This window comes from Salvelinus fontinalis, chromosome 8 (genome assembly GCF_029448725.1).
Source record: "Salvelinus fontinalis isolate EN_2023a chromosome 8, ASM2944872v1, whole genome shotgun sequence".
NCBI classification, from domain to species: Eukaryota; Metazoa; Chordata; class Actinopteri; order Salmoniformes; family Salmonidae; genus Salvelinus; species Salvelinus fontinalis.
In genome coordinates, this window is record NC_074672.1 from 7,884,753 (window position 1) to 7,900,147 (window position 15,395).

Consider the following 15,395-nt stretch of genomic DNA (forward strand, 5'->3'; position numbering starts at 1 on the left):
TTAAAAGGTGTGTGTGTGCCATTATATAATTCAGGTGACTGCATACGGTCTAAGGTGAATAGCACTAATATCCAGAATCAGTAGTGTCAATACCAGGCTGAAACAAAAAGCCTGCACAACCTTTGCCTCTCCCAGAACTGTAGTTGCCCTTCTCATTTTGAACTATCCTTGCCTAAAGCTATATCTGTATTCTATACTACCCAATAAGGGGTACTAGGATCCCTAGGGGTGCTTGGCTTATCCACAGGGGGTACTTGAAAAGACTGAAATGCACATGAGAAGGTACTTAAGGGGTACTCCGGGCAGATAAAAAACAAGTCAGACTGGACCCCAGGAAGACTAGCAGTCATCATGGCATCAGGAAATGGGGATCTCAATAATGAATAATTAATTCATTTCATTATTGGGTTCCCCATTTGCTGATGCCATGATGACTGCTAGTCTTCCTGGGGTCCAGTCTGACTGTATCCCATGATATTGGATCTGTGTGGCTCAGGGTTTCGATTCCTGCTGGGGACAGATTATACAGATAATGTAATGATAATAAGATAATGCACTCACTTTGGATGAAAACCTCTTCCAAATGGCATTTGGTCTGTCTTTTGAAACTCTTAACACCTTGTTGTATTGATGTTACACATTATTACACTAAAGTGTTGTGTTGTGTCCTTGTAACCCCAGTGAGTTTGTGTCGTGGCTGATAGAGAGCGGAGAGATCAGCAAGTCAGACGAGGGGGTCAACTTGGGTCAAGCTCTGCTGGAGAACGGAATCATCCACCACGGTGAGAGGATTGACTCTGTCCTTCATACCATTCTGTCATTCTTCCCCCCCCCCCTCTCACTTTCTTTTCTCTCTGGTTCTCTTTGTCTCCCTCCTTCTCGCTCTCGGTCTGTCTCTCTCTTGCTCTCTTCTCTTATTCTATATATGTTTCTCTCTAATCCTCCCACTCTCTTTTATTCTCTTCTTCTCCCTTTCCATATGACTCATTATTTGCACTTCATGGGTGTATTTGTTTGTATTATATTGTCAGTCTCATTTGATATTATTCACACTCTGTTTTACTCATTTCTGTTATTCTCAGCGTTTACTCCCCTCCTTTCGTATTGTCTCCATTTTTTAAAATGTATTTAACCAGGTAGGCCAGTTGAGAACAAGTTCTCATTTACAACTGCGACCTGGCCAAGATAAAGCAAAGCAGTGTGACCAAAAACAACAACACAGAGTTACACATAAACAAACATACAGTCAATAGAAAAATCTATGTACAGTGTGTGCAGATGTAGTAAGATTAGGGAGGTAAGGCAATAAATAGGCCATAATGCTAAATTGTAATTATTTCGCCACTAACACTGGTGTGTTAATGGGCAGATGATGATGTGCAAGTAGAGATACTGGGGTGCAAAAAAAAAAAATAACAATATGGGAATGAGGTAGTTGGGTGGGCTATTTACAGATGGGTTGTGTACAGGTGCATCGATCGGTAAGCTGCTCTGACAGCTGATGCTTAAAGTTAGTGAGGGAGATATAAGACTCCAGCTTCAGAGATTTTTGCAATTCGTTCCAGTCATTGGCAGCAGAGAACTGGAAGGAGATGCGGCCAAAGGAGGTATTGGCTTTGGGGGTGACCAGTGAAATATACTTCCTGGAGCGCGTGCTACGGGTGGGTGTTGCTTTGATGACCAGTGAGCTGAGATAAGGCGGGGCTTTACCTAGCAAAGACTTATAGATGACCTGGAGCCAGTGGGTTTGGCGACGAGTATGAAGTGAGGGCCAGCCAACGAGAGCATACAGGTTGCAGTGGTGGGTAGTATATGGGGCTTTGGTGACAAAACGGATGGTGCTGTGATAGACTACATCAAATTTTATGAGTAGAGTGTTGGAGGCTATTTTGTAAATGACATCTCCGAAGTCAAGGATCGGTAGGATGGTCAGTTTTACGAGGGTATATTTGGCAGCATGAGTGAAGGAGGCTTTGTTGCGAAATAGGAAGCCGATTCTAGATTTAATTTTGGATTGGAGATGCTTAATGTGAGTCTGGGAGGAGAGTTTACAGTCTAACCAGACACTTAGGTATTTGTAGTTGTCCACATATTCTAAGTCAGAACCGTCCAGAGTAGTGATGCTAGTCGTACGGGCAGGTGTGGGCAGCAATTGGTTGAAGAGCATGCATTTAGTTTTACTAGTATTTAAGCGCAGTTGGATGCCACGGAAGGAGTGTTGTATGGCATTGAAGCTCGTTTGGAGGTTTGTTAACACAGCATCAAAAGAAGGGCCAGATGTATACAGAATGGTATAGTCTGCGTAGAGGTGGATCAGAGACTCACCAGCAGCAAGAGCGACATCATTGATTATATTTACATTTACATTTAAGTCATTTAGCAGACGCTCTTATCCAGAGCGACTTACAAATTGGTGCATTCACCTTATGACATCCAGTGGAACAGCCACTTTACAATAGTGCATCTAGATCTTTTAAGGGGGGGGGGGGGGGGGGGGGGGCAGAAGGATTGCTTTATCCTATCCTAGGTATTCCTTGAAGAGGTGGGGTTTCAGGTGTCTCCGGAAGGTGGTGATTGACTCCGCTGTCCTGGCGTCGTGAGGGAGTTTGTTCCACCATTGGGGTGCCAGAGCAGCGAACAGTTTTGACTGGGCTGAGCGGGAACTGTACTTCCTCAGTGGTAGGGAGGCGAGCAGGCCAGAGGTGGATGAACGCAGTGCCCTTGTTTGGGTGTAGGGCCTGATCAGAGCCTGAAGGTACTGAGGTGCCGTTCCCCTCACAGCTCCGTAGGCAAGCACCATGGTCTTGTAGCGGATGCGAGCTTCAACTGGAAGCCAGTGGAGAGAGCGGAGGAGCGGGGTGACGTGAGAGAACTTGGGAAGGTTGAACACCAGACGGGCTGCGGCGTTCTGGATGAGTTGTAGGGGTTTAATGGCACAGGCAGGGAGCCCAGCCAACAGCGAGTTGCAGTAATCCAGACGGGAGATGACAAGTGCCTGGATTAGGACCTGCGCCGCTTCCTGTGTGAGGCAGGGTCGTACTCTGCGGATGTTGTAGAGCATGAACCTACAGGAACGGGCCACCGCCTTGATGTTGGTGGAGAACGACAGGGTGTTGTCCAGGATCACGCCAAGGTTCTTAGCGCTCTGGGAGGAGGACACAATGGAGTTGTCAACCGTGATGGCGAGATCATGGAACGGACAGTCCTTCCCCGGGAGGAAGAGCAGCTCCGTCTTGCCGAGGTTCAGCTTGAGGTGGTGATCCGTCATCCACACTGATATGTCTGCCAGACATGCAGAGATGCGATTCGCCACCTGGTTATCAGAAGGGGGAAAGGAGAAGATTAATTGTGTGTCGTCTGCATAGCAATGATAGGAGAGACCATGTGAGGTTATGACAGAGCCAAGTGACTTGGTGTATAGCGAGAATAGGAGAGGGCCTAGAACAGAGCCCTGGGGGACACCAGTGGTGAGAGCGCGTGGTGAGGAGACAGATTCTCGCCACGCCACCTGGTAGGAGCGACCTGTCAGGTAGGACGCAATCCAAGCGTGGGCCGCGCCGGAGATGCCCAACTCGGAGAGGGTGGAGAGGAGGATCTGATGGTTCACAGTATCGAAGGCAGCCGATAGGTCTAGAAGGATGAGAGCAGAGGAGAGAGAGTTAGCTTTAGCAGTGCGGAGCGCCTCCGTGATACAGAGAAGAGCAGTCTCAGTTGAGTGACTAGTCTTGAAACCTGACTGATTTGGATCAAGAAGGTCATTCTGAGAGAGATAGCAGGAGAGCTGGCCAAGGACGGCACGTTCAAGAGTTTTGGAGAGAAAAGAAAGAAGGGATACTGGTCTGTAGTTGTTGACATCGGAGGGATCGAGTGTAGGTTTTTTCAGAAGGGGTGCAACTCTCGCTCTCTTGAAGACGGAAGGGACGTAGCCAGCGGTCAAGGATGAGTTGATGAGCGAGGTGAGGTAAGGTAGAAGGTCTCCGGAAATGGTCTGGAGAAGAGAGGAGGGGATAGGGTCAAGCGGGCAGGTTGTTGGGCGGCCGGCCGTCACAAGACGCGAGATTTCATCTGGAGAGAGAGGGGAGAAAGAGGTCAAAGCACAGGGTTGGGCAGTGTGAGCAGAACCAGCGGTGTCGTTTGACTTAGCAAACGAGGATCGGATGTCGTCGACCTTCTTTTCAAAATGGTTGACGAAGTCGTCTGCAGAGAGGGAGGGGGGGGGGGGAGGGGGAGGAGGATTCAGGAGGGAGGAGAAGGTGGCAAAGAGCTTCCTAGGGTTAGAGGCAGATGCTTGGAATTTAGAGTGGTAGAAAGTGGCTTTAGCAGCAGATACAGAAGAGGAAAATGTAGAGAGGAGGGAGTGAAAGGATGCCAGGTCCGCGGGGAGGCGAGTTTTCCTCCATTTCCGCTCGGCTGCCGGGAGCCCTGTTCTGTGAGCTCGCAATGAGTCGTCGAGCCACGGAGCGGGAGGGGAGGACCGAGCCGGCCTGGAGGATAGGGGACATAGAGAGTCAAAGGATGCAGAAAGGGAGGAGAGGAGGGTTGAGGAGGCAAAATCAGGAGATAGGTTGGAGAAGGTTTGGGCAGAGGGAAGAGATGATAGGATGGAAGAGGAGAGAGTAGCGGGGGAGAGAGAGCGGAGGTTGGGACGGCGCGATACCATCCGAGTAGGGGCAGTGTGGGAAGTGTTGGATGAGAGCGAGAGGGAAAAGGATACAAGGTAGTGGTCGGAGACTTGGAGGGGAGTTGCAATGAGGTTAGTGGAAGAACAGCATCTATTAAAGATGAGGTCAAGCGTATTGCCTGCCTTGTGAGTAGGGGGGGAAGGTGAGAGGGTGAGGTCAAAAGAGGAGAGGAGTGGAAAGAAGGAGGCAGAGAGGAATGAGTCGAAGGTAGACATGGGGAGGTTAAAGTCACCCAGAACTGTGAGAGGTGAGCTGTCCTCAGGAAAGGAGCTTATCAAGGCATCAAGCTCATTGATGAACTCTCCAAGGGAACCTGGAGGGCGATAAATGATAAGGATGTTAAGCTTGAAAGGGCTGGTAACTGTGACAGCATGGAATTCAAAGGAGGCGATAGACAGATGGGTAAGGGGAGAAAGAGAGAATGACCACTTGGGAGAGATGAGGATCCCGGTGCCACCGTGCGAGAACACGTGGGCAGACGAAGAGAGAGCAGTAGGAGTAGCAGTGTTATCTGTGGTGAGCCATGTTTCCGTCAGTGCCAGGAAGTCGAGGGACTGGAGGGACGCATAGGCTGAGATGAGCTCTGCCTTGTTGGCCGCAGATCGGCAGTTCCAGAGGCTACCGGAGACCTGGAACTCCACGTGGGTCGTGCGGGCTGGGACCACCAGGTTAGGGTGGGCGCGGCCACGCGGTGTGAAGCGTTTGTATGGTCTGTGCAGAGAGGAGAGAACAGGGATAGACAGACACATGGTTGACAGGCTACAGAAGAGGCTACGCTAATGCAAAGGAGATTAGAATGACAAGTGGGCTACACGTCTCGAATGTTCAGAAAGTTAAGCTTACGTTGCAAAAATAAAATAAAATACAAGATCTTATTGACTAAAATGATATAGTACTGCTGGCTGGTGAAGTAGCCTGGCTAGCAGTGGCTACGTTGTTGAAAGTGAAGCTGGCTAGGTAACCTCGACAATTTCACTAAATTTCTCTAAACTACACAATTATCATGGATACAAGGACAGCAAAGACAACTAGCTAACACTACGCTAATCAAGTCGTTCCGTTGTAATGTAAGTTTCTACAGTGCTGCTATTCGGTAGAAGTTGGCTAGCTAGCAGTGTTGGCTAGGTAGGAGGACGGCAGCGCGGCAGGCGAAAAATAGCTGGCTAGCTAACCGATAATTACTCAAAGCTACACAATTATCTTAGATACAAAGATAGCAAAGAAAACTATGTAGCTAGCTAACACTACACAAGTCAAGTCGTTCCGTTGTAATGTAATCGTTTCTACAGTGCTGCTAATCGGTGGCTAGCTGGCTAGCTAGCAGGGTTGACTACGTTACGTTACGTTAGGGCGAGAATACCTGGCTAGCGAACCTCAGCGAACCTTCATAACTACACAATTATCACCGATACAAAGACGGCTATGTAGCCAGCTAAGTAGCTAGCTAAGATCGAACAAATACAAATCAAAGATAGCAAAGACAACTGTGTAGTCAGCCAACACTACACTGATCAAGTCGTTCCGTTGTAATGCACTCGTTTCTACGAAGCTGCTATTCGGTGGCAAGCTGGCTAGCTAGCAGTGTTGGCTACGTTGCGTTACGTTAGGGCGAAAATAGCTGGCTGGCGAACCTCAATAACTACACAATTATGTTTGATGCAAAGACGGCTATGTAGCTAGCTAAGATCAAACAAACCAAACCGTTGTACTGTAATGAAAATGAAAATCAGACCGTTGTACTATAATGAAATGTAATGAAAAGTTATACTACTATTCGGTAGACGGTGGACGTTTGCTAGCTGCTGGGCAGATAGCAGTGTGGACTACGATAGACGACGGAATACGATAATTACGCAATTATCTTTTATACACAGACGGCTAAGTAGCTAGCTAAGAAGAAATTGCTAAGGTTAGACAAATTAAACCGTTGTACTATAATGAAATGTAATGAAATGTAATGAAAAGTTATACTACCTGCAGAGCGAATGCAAATGCGACCGCTCGCTCCAAACCGGATACAGAGAATTATATACAGAGAAAAGAGTCGGCCCGAGAATTGAAACCTGTGGCACCCACATAGAGACTGCCAGAGTTCCGGACAACAGGCCCTCTGATTTGACACACTGAACTCTATCTGAGAAGTAGTTGGTGAACCAGGCGAGGCAGTCATTTGAGAAACCAAGGCTATTGAGTCTGCCGATAAGAATGCAGTGACTGACGGAGTCGAAAGCCTTTGCCAGGTCGATGAAGATGGCTGCACAGTACTGTCTTTTATCGATGGCGGTTATGATATCATTTAGGACCTTGAGCGTGGCTGAGGTGCACCCATGACCAGTTTGGAAACCAGATTGCATGGTGGAGAAGGTACGGTGGGATTCGAAATTGTCAGTCATCTGTTTGTTAACTTGGCTTTCGAGGACTTTAGAAAGGCAGGGCAGGATGGATATAGGTTTGTAACAATTTGGGTCTAGAGTGTCTCCCCCTTTGAGGAGGGGGATGACCGCATCAGCTTTCCAATCTTTAGTTAACTCAGATGATACGAAGGAGAGGTTGAACAGGCTTTGCAACAAGGCATTGCAACAATTTCGGCAGATCATTTTAGAAAGAGAGGGTCCTATTGTCTAGCCCAGCTGATTTGTAGGGGTCCAGATTTTGCAGCTCTTTCAGAACATCAGCTATCTGAATTTATTTCGGAGCCGTTCGGTAGTCACAACTATTGTATTGTAGCCCAAGAGTTAGCTGGTATACTTCGTCGGCTAGCCGGGAGATGGGCACGAGGCTAGCTCAAGGCTAACTGGTGCTTGCTTTGGGACAGAGGTGTTATCCAACAATAGCCACTCGGTTGCAGTTAGCTAGCTGCAATGATCCGGTGTAATGGTCCAGAGCTTTCCGGCAGGAATCCGGTGTTGTGGTAGAGAGAAGCAGTCCGATATGCTCTGGGTTGATATCGCGCTTTGCAGACTGGCAGGTATTGACCTAGCTAAAGCTGGATGGTGTCCGAACTCAAGGTCAAGACCGCTAGCAGTGGCTAACATTGACTACTAGCTAGTAGCTAGTTAGGTGGCTAGCTGCTGATCAAGGTTCCAGTGTCTATCTAATGAGGAAAAAGGAAGAAATAAGAAATATTTTTCATAAATAGTTACAAAACCATTTCCCCAGGTTTCTACCAGCAGACTTAGTAACTTAGTTACAGGTTTACCGATCAAAACGATGCATTGAAAACGACACACACACACACACATGTATTTGGCGTTGACAGTGAATCACTTGGGGCCTGCCTGCATCTAACGCAATAACAGACCTGAGCTATGAAAGCCAACTCACTCCAAGAAAGAGAGAAACCTGCATATTTCTTGACACTGCCTACAGTGGCCCAGTAGACTCAAAGACAACACTGACTGGATTGGGGGAGGAGGGCGTTGTGGGATAGGACATGGGGACAGTGATGGCTTTGGCCTCCGGGGTATAGGGCTGCCACTCATGAGGCACTGATCTCAAGGGGGAGTTGATGGAGCACAGGTGATAGAGAATGAGATTCAGGGTGACAGCAGAGAGTGGCAGGGAAAGAAGGCGGTGGAGAGAGACCTATTTTGTTATGGGGAGCTCAATTTGTGTGTCGTGTCATCAGCATCTCAAAACACAATTTCCCTGTGTTTTCCCCTTTGGACTTTTCACGTATGACTTGATGCCGTCAATGGGTCTCCCCTTTCACTGGCACAATGGATGTTCTGAAAGCGTTGGTCTATACTCAGCAGCAATCCTACTGGTTCAATGATTAGTGATGAATGTTTAACTAATTAACCAATCAGTTGTTGAACCCTCTCTCTCGCTCCCCCTCTCTCTACATTTCGCTCTCCCGCGCTCTCTCTCCCCCCCTCCCGCGCTCTCTCTCCCCCCCTCCCGCGCTCTCTCTCCCCCCCTCCCGCGCTCTCTCGCCCCCGTCTCCTGCGCTCTCTACACCCATCTCGCTCTCTCTCCCGTCTCGCACTTGCTCTCGCTCGCTTTCGCTCCCCGTCTCCTCGCTCTCTCTCCCTGTCTCGCTCGCTCACTCTCTCTCTCTCTCTCTCTCTCTCTCCTTCTCCCTCTCTCCCTCTCTCTCTCTCTCTCTTCTCTCTCTCTCTCTCTCTCTCTCTCTCTTCTCTCTCTTGACATTTAAGTGTCAGACAAGCACCAGTTCAAGAATGAGCCTGTGTTTTACCGTTTCCGCTACGATGACGGCACCTACAAGGCCAGGAGCGAGATGGAGGACATCATGTCAAAGGTATCTATCTGTGTTGGTGTCAATTCCATTTCAATTCAGTCAAATCAGGAAGGAAGCTTAAATTCACATTTTATTCAATACTTTCTTTTTTTTTTTTACATCAAGATGAAAAACAGCAAGAGTGCTTGTTTGCACCAAAGCCATAAATAAATAGGCATCTGAAAAGTAGTTGTGGGATGCAGGACTTGGGGAAGAGCTGTTCCGAGATCAGAGCTTAAAGTGATGTCTGAACACATCTGACTGACTCATGTTTTGTTGCGCCAACTATCACTGAGAAGTCAACTTCCACCAGGTGTCTAGCCAACATCCTACACCACTGCTTCTGCTTTTGGACTCTCAGGGGGAATCCTGACTTCTTCTTAAGTCAAATGTTCACTAAGTCGTGCAGTGATGTCAATAGGAGACATGGTCACATTTGACTTAAGTAGAAGTTAGAATTTGCCCCTGATTTTGAGGGTTGCCTGTTGAGGATACAGTGACTCAAAACTTGTTCTCTCTCTACTTCTCGTAGGGCGTGAGGCTTTACTGTCGTCTGCATAGCCTGTATAACCCTGTCGTCAAGTAGGTATCCCGCCTCCCCCTCTCTCCTCCTCCCCTCCTACTCTTCCCCTTTCCACCTCCGGCCTCCCCCTCTTCCTCTGCCTACTCCTTGTTTCTTCCTTCTCATCTCTCTTCTTCCGCCTGTCCATCTTTTCCTTCTTCCCCACACACACACACACACACACACACACACACACACACACTGCTTCGGTCCTACCGCCCCATCTTGCTCTGGGGCATTGATTGGTGTCGCCAGGGCGTCTGTCTCATACTTAACAGAATGGGTACAAGGTTTTAAGAACACATATTTTGTTTTTCCAAACGGTTTAGTGACGGTACAAGGTTTTAAGAACACAGATTTTGGTTTTCCAAAAGGTTTAGTGAAGGTACAAGGTTTTAAGAACACAGATTTTGGTTTTCCAAAAGGTTTAGTGTGATGACTGACCACGACCCCGAGGTTGTATGGTCGTGTAGAGGGTGCTGCACTGTGGTTTAACATTACATTTGGGTCAATTTGTCATCGTTCACATAGTAGGGTCTTGCAGAAACACCCTGTACTTAGTCACCACAGTGAGATTTATGAGCAAACACAATGTCGACGTTTCCCGCCCGTCACGTGACAACCGACCACATCCTTTCAGAGCTTCCTGAATCGCTTATTTATTTTTCTTACAATAATGGTCTAGTTTAGATGGTAGGACTTACACCCCTAACTACCAAAACCGGCCTTCGAGTTGAAAAATAAAATGCTTCTCTCATGGAATGGCATGCGTTGAGCACTACCGAAAAGTGCTATTTGCAATGAATGAATGACAGACATTTTATTTTTGTGTCAAATTGCCAATTGGCAACCCATCCCTTATGGGATTAATTGACACATAAACAAACATTACAATAATTCACTGTGGTAATTAAACGATCATTCATCTTCCGGCTTTCTCTGCGTTGAGCATCGCATAAAGAGTAAAAAAATATATATATATACAGTATATAAAATATATTTTAAAAATGTATTATCTTTATTTAACTAGATAAGTCAGTTAAGAACAAATTCTTATTTACAATGACGGCCTACACCGGCCAAACCCGGGCGACGCTGGGCCAATTGGGCGACAGACAGACAGACATGGAGACACTTAAACAGACAGACACGGAGACACTTAAACAGACAGACACGGAGACACTTAAACAGACAGACACGGAGACACTTAAACAGACAGACACGGAGACACTTAAACAGACAGACACGGAGACACTTAAACAGACAGACACGGAGACACTTAAACAGACAGACACGGAGACACTTAAACAGACAGACACGGAGACACTTAAACAGACAGACACGGAGACACTTAAACAGACAGACACGGAGACACTTAAACAGACAGACATGGAGACACTTAAACAGACAGACATGAAGACACTTAAACAGACAGACATGGAGACACTTAAACAGACAGACACGGAGACACTTAAACAGACAGACACAGAGACACTTAGACACACACTGACAGACAGACAGACACGGAGACACTGACAGACAGACAGACACGGAGACACTGACAGACAGACAGACACGGAGACACTGACAGACAGACAGACACGGAGACACTGACAGACAGACAGACACGGAGACACTGACAGACAGACAGACACGGAGACACTGACAGACAGACAGACACGGAGACACTGACAGACAGACAGACACGGAGACACTGACAGACAGACAGACACACGGAGACACTGACAGACAGACAGACACACGGAGACACTGACAGACAGACAGACACGGAGACACTCAGACCCTTAGACATGGAGACCACTATTATTTGTCAGTGTCAGAGTGGCTCGTAATTTCGGTCATTTGTGTGGTATTATAATTTTTTTTACTAATCTCTCCAGTCATGTAAAATAACGTAGAATTGCATTAAATTATTTTTATAAAAGGCAATTATTTCCTTGACCAGCAAATTATAATACATGCAATGCTTTATTATAAAGGTGTTATCTTGTGGGGTTTCCAGGTTCCAACCACATGACTATCATTCCATTGCATAATTTATGCTGCTTTCAATGGTTGATCATTATTAAATGCCAGTGAGCTGGACATGTATGGAACTTGAATATTTTCCATATGTTCATTTTCAAATGGATTTACAGTTGAAGTCGGAAGTTTACATACACCTTAGCCAAATACATTTAAACTCGTTTTTCCCACAATTCCTGACGTTTAGTCCTAGTAAGAATTCCCTGTCTTAGGTCAGTTAGGATCACCACTTTATTTTAAGAATGTGAAATGTCAAAATAATAGAGTGATTTCTTTCAGCTTTTATTTCTTTCATCACATTCCCAGTGGGTCAGCAGTTTACATACACTCAATTAGTATTTGGTAGCATTGCCTTTAAATTGTTTAACTTGCCTCAAATGTTTCAGTTTGCCTTCCACAAGCTTCCCACAATAAGTTGGGTGAATTTTGGCTCATTCCTCCTGACAGAGCTGGTGTAACTGAGTCAGGTTTGTTGGCCTCCTTGCTCGCACATGCTTTTTCAGTTTTGCCCACACATTTTCTATAGGATTGAGGTCAGGTCTTTGTGATGGCCACTCCAATACCTTGACTTTGTTGTCCTTAAGCCATTTTGCCACAACTTAAGTATGCTTGGGGTCATTGTCCATTTGGAAGACCCATTTGCGACCAAGCTTTAACTTCCTGACTGATGTCTTGAGATGTTGCTTCAATATATCCACATAATGTTCCTTCCTAGTGATGCCATCTATTTTGTGAAGTGCACCAGTCCCTCCTGCAGCAAAGCACCCCCACAACATGATGCTGCCACCCCCGTCCTTCACGTTTGGGATGGTGTTCATTGGCTTGCAAGCCTCCCCCTTTTTCCTCCAAAAAGTACAATCTTTGTCCCCATGTGCAGTTGCAAAACGTAGTCTGGCTTTTTTATGGCGGTTTTGGAGCAGTGGCTTCTTCCTTGCTGAGCGGCCTTTCAGGTTATGTAGATATAGGACTTGTTTTACTGTGGATATAGATACTGTTGTACCTGTTTGGGATTGATTTGTACTTTTTGCACCAAAGTACGTTCATCTCTAGATGACAGAACGTGTCTCTTTCCTGAGCGGTATGACGGCTACGTGGTCCCATGGTGTTTATACTTGCGTACTATTGTTTGTACAGATGAACGTGGTACCTTCAGGCGTTTGGAAATTGCTCCCAAGGATGAACCAGACTTGTGGAGGTCTACAATTTTTGGCTGATTTTCTTTAGATTTTCCAATGATGTCAAGCAAAGAGGCATTGAGTTTGAAGGTAGGCCTTGAAATACATCCACTGGTATACCTCCAATTGACTCAAATGATGTCAATTAGCCTATCAGAAGCTTCTAAAGCCATGAAATAATTATTGGGAATTTTCCAAGCTATTTAAAGATCAACTTAGTGGGTGTAAACTTCTGACCCACTGGAATTGTGAGACAGTGAATTATAAGTGAAATAATCTGTCTGTTAACAATTGTTGGAAAAATTACTTCTGTCATGCACAAAGTAGTTGTCCTACCCGACTTGCCAAAACTATAGTTTGTTAACAAGAAATTTGTGGAGTGGTTGAAAAACGAGTTCTAATGACTCCAACCTAAGTGTATGTAAACTTCCGACTTCAACTGTATTTGAATAGATTAGGGGCATATACAAACAGTTGAAACCATTATTCAGTACAATGCATCGTAGGATACAATTTGCTGGTTGTCCCCCTTTGGTCTTCCCTTAAAAAAAAATAATCCTAGAACCGCCCCTGTCTTTGAAGTGTGATTGTTTGTGTGCACCTGATTGGCTTGATTGTGTGTTTTTATGAAACCATATCCTTACTCGCCCATCTCCTTCTCACTGACAGGGATAGAGACTACCATTTAAAAACCTTCAAGTCTGTGTTGCCTGCCAGCAAACTGGTAGACTGGCTCTTGTCACAGGTACAGTGCACACACACACACACACACACACACACACGCTCTCCCCATTATGTCAACGAGGTGAAAACAACAAGTAAACAATTATTGTGACTGCTTCGTTCTGTTTCCAAGGGTGATTGTTCCACACGTGAGGACGCGGTGACAATGGGGGTCGGACTGTGTAACAACGGCTTCATGCACCACGGTCAGTACAACACACACCAACGTCATGTGTTATAACTGACTGGAGGATATACACCAGGGGTATTGCAGTACACTTTTCATCAGGCTCGTGATCCCCTGAGCAGATAGTCAGAGGGCCATCATTTCATAAATTAATTCTATGACAACACACGTTGCACTTCACTGGGGAATATACTGTACACACACACACACAAACACACACACACACACCATGCATTTACTACCATAATAAGGGCATGTTGGGTCTGCAAAACCACTTTTGTAGGAAGCTTCTACTGCTTGGGATCAAGTGTTTCTCCGAGCAGGATCCTTTTCCCAGAGAACATGATATACCTCTTGTTATACGATTCGGTTATCAATGATGTTATAATCAAAACATCACGTTTGACATTCACAATTTCTTCCTCATAGGTGTCGGTTGTCATACACGTTCGGTTGTTTTCTTATAAACAATTAACACCTGGTATTGCATTGTCATATTTCTGTTTCGTACTGTAACTGGCACTAGAAAGGTTTCCTATTCACATTGGAACGAATCCATACTTCCACTTCGGGCAAATTTTCCCTTAATCATGCATGGATGTCAAGGGGAGACTTCCCCTTAAATTGGAGCTAAGTGCAAATTGGGAGAGAGATTTGAGTCTGTATGTTGGCAGCAGCCACTCAATGTTAGTGATGGCTGTTTAACAGTCTGATGGCCTTGAGATAGAAGCTGTTTTTCAGTCTCTCGGCTTTGATGCACCTGTACTGACCTCACCTTCTGGATGATAGCGGGGTGAACAGGCAGTGGCTCGGGTGGTTGTTGTCCTTGATGATCTTTTTGGCCTTCCTGTGACATCGGGTGGTGTAGGTGTCCTGGAGGGCAGGTAGTTTGCCCCCGGTGATGCGTTGTGCAGACCTCACTACCCTCTGGAGAGCCTTATGGTTGTGGGCGGATCAGTCGCAGTACCAGGCGGTGATACAGTCTGACAGGAGGCTCTCGATTGTGCATCTGTAAAAGTTTGTGTTTTTGGTGACAAGCCAAATTTCTTCAGCCTCCTGAAGTTGAAGAGGCGCTGTTGCACCTTCTTCACCACGCTGTCTGTGTGGGTGGACCATTTCATTTGGTCCGTGATGTGTACGCCGAGGAACTTAAAACTTTCCACCTTCTCCACTACTGTCCCGTCAATGTGGAAAGGGGGTTGCTCCCTCTGCTGTTTCCTGAAGTCCACGATCATCTCCTTTGTTTTGTTGACATTGAGTGTGAGGTTATTTTCCTGACACCACACTCCGAGGGCCCTCACCTCCTCCCTGTAGGCCGTCTCGTCGTTGTTGGTAATCAAGCCTACCACTGTAGTGTCATCTGCAAGCTTGATGATTGAGTTGGAGGCGTGCATGGCCACGCAGTCATGGGTGAACAAGGGAGTACAGGAGGGGGCTGAGAACGCACCCTTGTGGGGCCCCGGTGTTGAGGATCAGCGTTGTGGAGATGTTGTTTCCTACCCTCACCACCTGGGAGCGGCCCATCAAAAAATCCAGGACCCAGTTGCAGAGGGCGGGGTCGAGACCCAGGGTCTCGAGCTTAATGATGAGTTTAGAGGGTACTATGGTGTTAAATGCTGAGCTGTAGTCGATGAACAGCATTCTTACATAGGTATTCCTCTTGTCCAGATGTGTTAGGGCAGTGTGATTGTGATTGCGTCGTCTGTGGACCTATTGGGGCGGTAAGCAAATTGGAATGGGTCTAGGGTGTCATGTAGGGTGGAGGTGATCCTTGACTAAT

General features: G+C 46.5%; 1 protein-coding gene across 1 annotated transcript in view; it reads left to right on the forward strand.

Annotated features, from left to right (window-relative positions):
* LOC129860454 (phosphatidylinositol 3,4,5-trisphosphate-dependent Rac exchanger 1 protein-like) overlaps positions 1-15,395 on the forward strand; it is a 131,177-nt gene that overhangs the window by 64,191 nt on the left and 51,591 nt on the right. Inside the window, exons 11-15 of the mRNA XM_055930846.1 lie at positions 682-782; positions 8,840-8,943; positions 9,455-9,504; positions 13,375-13,450; positions 13,562-13,634. Coding sequence (XP_055786821.1) covers positions 682-782; positions 8,840-8,943; positions 9,455-9,504; positions 13,375-13,450; positions 13,562-13,634 — 404 coding nt within the window. The remainder of the gene's footprint in view (positions 1-681; positions 783-8,839; positions 8,944-9,454; positions 9,505-13,374; positions 13,451-13,561; positions 13,635-15,395) is intronic.